The 7,309-nt window shown below is 42.5% G+C and overlaps 1 protein-coding gene across 1 annotated transcript; it reads left to right on the top strand.

Annotated features, from left to right (window-relative positions):
* Positions 1-4,553: 4,553 nt before the first annotated feature.
* Positions 4,554-7,038, top strand: LOC123111284 (cytochrome b5). Its single transcript, XM_044532040.1, has 3 exons — positions 4,554-4,895; positions 6,419-6,485; positions 6,576-7,038. The coding sequence occupies exons 1-3, from the start codon at positions 4,815-4,817 to the stop codon at positions 6,830-6,832; spliced, it is 405 nt and encodes a 134-aa protein (XP_044387975.1). The 5' UTR covers positions 4,554-4,814; the 3' UTR covers positions 6,833-7,038.
* The last annotated feature ends 271 nt before the right edge of the window (positions 7,039-7,309 follow it).

The raw sequence follows: 7,309 nt of genomic DNA, 5'->3' as shown, positions 1-7,309 counted from the left end.
ATGCCCAAATTGTTGACATTGGACAAGGAAGACAACGTAATGATTTATGTCTGTTCATATTCACATAGAAGTTATATTGTCATAGATCCTTCAACATGTGGTGCTTACCCCCCATCTTTGCTAGACTAAAATTCCGCACTAAGTAGAGATACTACTTGTGCATCCAAAACCCTTAATCCCAAATCTTATTTTGAGAGTCCACTATACCTACCTATGGATTGAGTAAGATCCTTCAAGTAAGTTGTCATCGGTGCAATAAGCCAATAAAAATTACTTCTAAAAGTGTTAGATCATTTAGTGTAAGAGAAACTTGAGCGTTGTACGAACTTGTGATGGTGAAGAATAAAGGCGACAGACTGCATAATAAAGGTTGCCATCATAAGGGGCAATATAACGTGTCGTTCTCTTGCACTAAGGGGTTGAACATACAAACAAAAAGCGCATGGCAACCTCTGCTTCCCTCTGCGAAGGGCCTATCTTTTACTTTTATGTATTTACTTTCATGCAAGAGTCAAAGTTCTTCTCTCTATTACTTTTTATTTTCTCCTTTGGCAAGCATCACGTGGTGAGGAAAGATCTAGGCACATATATCCAGTTGAATATGGGTAGCATGAGCCATTATTGTTGACATCACCCCTGAGGTGAATATGTTGGGAGGCGAAACTATAGGCCCCTATCTTTCTATGTGTCCGGTTGAAACATTTTGCTCATGTGTACATAGTGAGTATTAGCAATCATAGAAGACTAAATGATGGTTGAGTATGTGGACTTGCCTAAAGGCTCCGATATGTGACCCTTCCTAAAAAGATGATGAATTGTAGTTGCAAGGTTGACTGAGAACATAGTTTGTTGGTTTCCAATAGAGTTTATGCTTAATACTTCGATGTTGTGATGAACTGTTACTTTTTCATGAGAAGTTTATGATAAAAGTTCTATGTTAAAGTTTGTTGCTGTCATAATAATTTACATGATGCTTCCATGTCCGTATTTTGTTTTTATCGACACCTCTCTCTCTAAGCATGTGGACATGTTTTTCGATTAAGGTTTTCGCTTGAGGACAAGCGAGGTCCAAGCTTGAGGGAGTTGATACGTCCATTTTGCATCATGTTTACCTACTGTTATTTATGTTGTTTTATTGCATAATAATGCTTTTTGGAGTAACTCTAATGCCTTTTCTCTTATACTATGCAAGGTACACACAAAAGGGGAGAATTCTGGCAGCTGGAAATCTGGACCTGAAAAAGTTACGTCAGGCTACCTATTCTGCACAACTCCAAATAAGCTGAAACTTCACGAGGATTTTTTATGGAATAAATAAGAAATACTGGAGCAAATAAGTACCGGAGGGGGCCACCCTGGTGAGCACAAGACACCAGGGCGCGCCTGGGCCCCCAGGCACGCCCTGGTGGGTTGTGCTCATCCAGGCCCACCTCCGGTTCCCCTCTTCTAGTACATAAGTCATTTTAACCTAGAAAAAATATAAGGAGAGGACTTTCGGGATGAAGCGCCGCCGTCTTGAGGCGGAACTTGGCAAGGAGCACTTTTGGCAAGCGTCATCGTCATCATCATCACCAACAACTCTCCCATCTTGGGGAGGGTTATCTCCATCAACATCTTCAACAACACCATCTCCTCTCAAACCCTAGTTCATCTCTTGTGTTCAATCTTTGTACCGGAACTATATATTGGTGCTTGTGGGTGACTAGTAGTGTTGATTACATCTTGTAGTTGATTACTATATGGTTTATTTGGTGGAAGATTATATGTTCAGATCCATTATGCTATTTAATACCTCTCTGATCTTGAGCATGATTATCATTTGTGAGTAGTAATTTTGTTCTTGAGGTCACGGGAGAAATAATGTTGCAAGTAATCATGTGAACTTGATATGTGTTCGATATTTTGATGATATGTATGTTGTGATTCCGTTAGTGGTGTCAAGTGAACGTCGACTACATGCCACTTCACCATATTTGGGCCTAAGGCAATGCATTGTGGAGTAGTTATTAGATGATGGGTTGCGAGAGTGATAGAAGCTTAAACCCTAGTTTATGCGCTACTCTGTAAGGGACAGATTGGATCCAAAAGTTTAATGCTATGGTTAGAATTTATTCTTAATACTTTTCTCGTAGTTGCGGATGCTTGCGAGGGGGTTAATCATAAGTAGAAGGTTTGTTCAAGTAAGAACAACACCGAAGCACCGGTCCACCCACATACCAAATTATCAAAGTAGCGAACACGAATTGAGCCAACATGATGAAAGTGACTAGACGAAATTCCCGTGTACCCTCAAGAACACTTTGCTTATCATAAGAGACTGTTTTGGCCTGTCCTTTGCCTCAAAAGGATTGGGCTACCTTGCTGCAATTTTGTTACTACTACCGTTACTTGCTCGTTAGAAATTATCTTGCTATCAAACTACTCTGTTAATTACAATTTCAGCACTTGCAGAGATTACCTTGCTGAAAACCACTTGTCATTTCCTTCTACTCCTCGTTGGGTTTGACACTTTTACTTATCAAAAAGGGCTACAATTGATCCCATATACTTGTGGGTCATCAGTCACCCTCCAACACATGGAGGTCAATGGAAGACGAAAGATGTGTTGTCCATGTTGTAGTTGTGACAACACGAGAATGGTTAGAATGAAAGATGAATTGCAATATCATTTGGTGAAGAGGTTTTTTTTCTAATGGTTATACACATTGGATATCACACAGTGGGGATACGACGGACGATAATGATACGAAAGATAATAGTGGCACATTGTTGGGAGACGTGGTAGAAAATAAAAAATTACAACCACGAAGAAGAAGAAAAGGTTGTCTTCTCAGAAAGGTTGGTGTCTTCCATATTTCCCTGTTTGAGGCTTATGTTTTGTAATAAGAATAAGTCGAAGTTGATGTGTTGGCACGCGGAAGGGTAAAATAATGGAGTTGTTGTGCTTACACACCTGACCGATGCTCGCCAGTGGGACGCAGTCAAAAGTAAGTTCAAAGTGTAGTTTGGTGATGACCCAAGAAAGGTAATGATTGGTATGACTATTGAGAATCACTCCATTTGGTAACTTGAGTTGCAGACATGACACATGGCTTGTGGTTATTTGGTTGTACAACCTTCCATCGTGGGTTTGCATGAAGCGAAAATACATACACATGGCTAAGTTGATCCAAGGCCTAAGCAACCTGGCATGAATCTTAACTTGTATCACCAACTACTTAAGGATGAAGTGGAGACACTTTGCGTCAAGGCGGCTTGGGTCTGGGATGCTGACAAACAACAATACTTCAAACTAAAAGCAATGTTATTAACAACGGTTAGTTATTATCCTTCATATGGATACCAATCCTGCCAGACTAGAAGCAGGTACAAAGGATGTGTTACTTGCAAAGATGAGACAAGTAGTCAACGATTACTTCAAGTAAAAAAATCATGTATATGGGACCCCAAATGTGGCTTCCAATGGCCCACCCTTGGAGGCAAGATGAGGAAAACTTGAATGAAGAAGTTGAGTTTCGTCCTAAGTCGGAGCCGAAGATGGAGCACGAAATCTTGGACAGTGTAAATGTGTTGCCACCTATCATCCCGAGGAAGGAAAAAGGTGGTAACAAGTTGGAAAAGGAAACCTATATTCTGATACTTGCCATAATAGCTACATTTAAACACTTGTCACACCATAGATATAATGTATGTTGATTTTTTTCTGCAATAGTATTCTTGATACATTGCTCAACATGTTTCATCTTTCGGGCTATGGTCCTCCTCGAGTTTGTCCATTGGGATGGAGTCAGCGAAGCTCCTGGGTAGATTCCTATCGTATCCTTGAGACACCAAGGGTGTGAGGCGATTTGGACCGATTCAAGTGTTCAATGGTGATAAATGCGGCTTTGGGGCACTAGTCCTTAGGGGCACGTGCATGGAGACTTCCCGACTGTTATCAACAAGGTAAAGCCGACTCTGATAGATACACGTCAACAACGACGCGTCGGCGGCTCCTTCAGGGCGGTAATGCTCGTTTGATGGCACAAGGTCCTCAATGTAAAATTTATTATGTTTAGGGTGCTTTGTACTTCTGATAAACATTTATAATATAATAAATCTAGTTTCTTTAAGTAGAAAAATCTACTCCTCCCTCTCTTGGACTAGAGAAGCGAGTCCACACAAAAGAGTTGGGTTCAGCTGAGTATGTGCAAACCTGGCCAGATGGGCTAACATGACACTCCCCGAACTGGGTTATACAGGCCAGGCACGCTAACTACACGGACCGTGCCGGGCCAACATGCGTGATGTGCTCCCTGGCCCAAACACGTCATACAAGAAAACGGGCCGGCCCACCGGCACATTTAGCCCACCAGCCCGTCTAATTTTGGGCTGTTTTGGGCTTATTGTGCTGTTTTTTAGGCTAATACACAAAAAATAATCTGATCTTTTTAAAAGTAAACGGGCCGTGCTGTGCCGACACGCTGCACAGCCTCATGGCCCAGGCACGGCCCTAGGCGGGCCGCGTGCTGGTGCAGGCCCACCACGGGCCGGGCATGCGGGAACAACAAGAGGAAGAAACGCAATTCGGGTGGAGTTGGACTTGTGGTTGTTGCCGAGCGCTTCCTCTCGTCTCCTCGCGATTTTTCTTATAAAAAGGAGAGAAGCGCAATCGTATCCCCAGCCAGATTCACATCGCATCGCCACCCACCTTTACCTGCCGGATTCTTCTCAGGTAGCAGCAACAGCAGCAGCAGCTTGAGGTCTTGCGGATCTGCGGCTGCGAATCCCAGTCTCGTATCAACTCAACCAGGCAGAGGAGAAGCAGGAGGAAGATGTCCAAGGCGGCGCTGACCCTGGAGGAGGTGTCCAAGCACAACACCAAGGACGACTGCTGGCTCATCATCGCCGGCAAGGTATACGCACACATCTTCTCCCCGCTGGCCCTCCTGATTGTTTCCTTGCGATTACTGTTACGCCAAGATTCAGTCTTTCTTTCTTTCTCTCGGAGGGTCGCGATACTGGTAGCTTGCAGCACAACATGCCCTAATCGATTTGCCAAAGCATTTGGCTAAGCAATTGATACATGTTACGTGCTGGCCTGGTACGATTAGAGTACATCCGCCGGCAGATCTGCCCAGTACCGTCGGACTATTACTTGAGTTATTGGTTATGTGTTGAAGAAGAATCAGTTTGGTTTAGTACATGTCGAGCGATTCCTGGGGTAAATATCCAGACAAGAGTTGGTACCTATTTGAATTGTGAATTGGTCTGAGAGATTACACACTCTGGTTTTACTTCCAGAATTTCCACCCCGTCGGAACCGATAAATTACTGAGTACCCCGCTTTATACAAGGTCGGAACACTTTTATCCAGACAAGAGTTGGTACCTCTTTGAACATAATTTTCTGATGGTAGTCAGAAGAAATTAGGCTTTCACCCTGCTTTTATATAAATAAAGCCAGAGTACGGATACAACCACAGTCCAGACCAGCACACAAGGTCAGAACCGATAAATTGCGTTTATATAGCCGTGCAACCTTCTTCTAGTTGATCCTGCTCGAGCTGGTAGGCAAAAAAGATTTGCCCGTTTGGTTGCCGTAGATTCACTAGTTAACCTTTTGCTATGTAAAAATAGTTGCATGTTTGGTTCTCGAGTGTTATGTTGCCCTTTCTAGGAAAAAACAAGAGGTTACTTACCAGTGATTAGATGATATTTTTGACAGTTTCAGTCTTTCAGACGAGAACTAAACTCTCAGGTCCCAGACCAATTGAGATTCATTCTTCATTCTCTATGACTATATTTTACCCCCGTAAGAATCGCATTTGTAAACTTTTTCCATTTCTCCATCTGAGTTCTGGACATAAATCTGAATCTTTTATCATGGTTTTTTTTTGAGGGGAAGTTTTTCTTTTTCATGTTTTATGCATCCAAAAAATCTGCCTTACAGTAACAACACTTAGGTCTTGGCTTAAGATATCATCTTACGGTGTGCCTTTACATATGAGGATGCAAAAGATTTTAAATTATGTTCATCATTACCCTTTATCCATGTGTACCAATGAAAAGCAAGTCTTTAACATTTATTTTAGCCCAAAAGAACTCATTTTATTTTTGTTTAAGCTTTGCGAACTGGTGTAGTTTAAGGTGAATTTTTCATGTTTATCTTTCTTCGGAACCTGAAAGTTCTCTATAAGCAGGCTTATATTTCATAAAGATAGATTTGATTAGCCTTTATTCACGTTGAAAGGGCTGCTTTCTTCTTGTACTTGTTATATATGGCAGGAGCAATGTGGCAATGCTCTTTAATTAACGCTGTTACTTTTATGTCAGTAGTGAGGCTTACAATGGTTATAAATTTTGTTTAGAGGAGAATGGTTATAAATTTTGTTCCTCCTTGAGAAAAACAATCACTGACACTGTGTTCTAATGTTCAGGTATACGATGTGACCAAGTTTTTGGAGGATCACCCTGGAGGTGATGATGTACTGTTGTCCTCGACTGGTAATGCCTTCTTGCGATGCCATGCTTGCAGAGGTTGTGAACTTGTGATTTAGCCTAATAATTTGCATTAACACGTGGGCCCTTTTACAGCCAAGGACGCAACCGATGACTTTGAGGATGTCGGTCACAGCACCACCGCCCGTGCGATGCTGGACGAGTACTATGTCGGCGACATGGACGCGACCACGATACCTGCCCGGACGAAGTACACTCTGCCGAAGCAACCACACTACAACCAAGACAAGACCCCCGAGTTCATCATCAAGATCCTCCAGTTCCTTGTTCCCCTGGCCATACTTGGTCTGGCTGTTGCCATTAGGATGTACACCAAGTCGGAATCGGCTTAACCGGTGGCGGCATTGTTCTCTGGGTTATGGGGAACAAATAGCTCTAAGGTGTTGGAATAAGTTAGTAGTTTGTCGCGTGATGTATCCATTCCGATGTACCGTGTGGTGAGTTGTTTGAATGTTGCAACGGTTTTGTCGTGAAACTGAAATTGATGGGACCAAGTTTTGTTGTGAAACTTAAATTGATGGGACTGAAATTGCTCTTTGGTGTTGGTGCATTGGTATGCATTCTCCTCGATGCCTTGGAAAATTAAGCACCGGTTCTATTTTCAACAAAAATTTAAGAACAGTCACGATGTTTTGGAAGAAAACATGTCTGGCGCTACAAGGCAAGGCATGTAGATGGGTGAGACGAGGCAAACACAGCCTGGCGCGCCACCGTCCTCAGCTTGACAAATTTTTTGGTGGGGATATTGTAAATATTTGATATCTTCAGTTGTAAATATCAGTGTTATGGAGATCACAGCTTGCTCGCAA

Source organism: Triticum aestivum, chromosome 5B, assembly GCF_018294505.1.
Source record: "Triticum aestivum cultivar Chinese Spring chromosome 5B, IWGSC CS RefSeq v2.1, whole genome shotgun sequence".
In the NCBI taxonomy this organism is placed as follows: Eukaryota; Viridiplantae; Streptophyta; class Magnoliopsida; order Poales; family Poaceae; genus Triticum; species Triticum aestivum.
The sequence above is the reverse complement of the archived record's forward strand: the minus strand, read 5'-3'. Positions and strand labels throughout refer to the sequence as shown.

What these genes read in the sequence shown, in the direction of transcription:
- LOC123111284 (XM_044532040.1), top strand. Translation starts at nt 4,815, where the DNA reads ATGTCCAAGGCGGCGCTGACCCTGGAGGAGGTGTCCAAGCACAACACC. An exon ending in GGCTCATCATCGCCGGCAAG is followed by an intron (nt 4,896 to 6,418) that starts GTATACGCACAC and finishes TCTAATGTTCAG; the next exon opens with GTATACGATGTGACCAAGTT. An exon ending in TGTACTGTTGTCCTCGACTG is followed by an intron (nt 6,486 to 6,575) that starts GTAATGCCTTCT and finishes GCCCTTTTACAG; the next exon opens with CCAAGGACGCAACCGATGAC.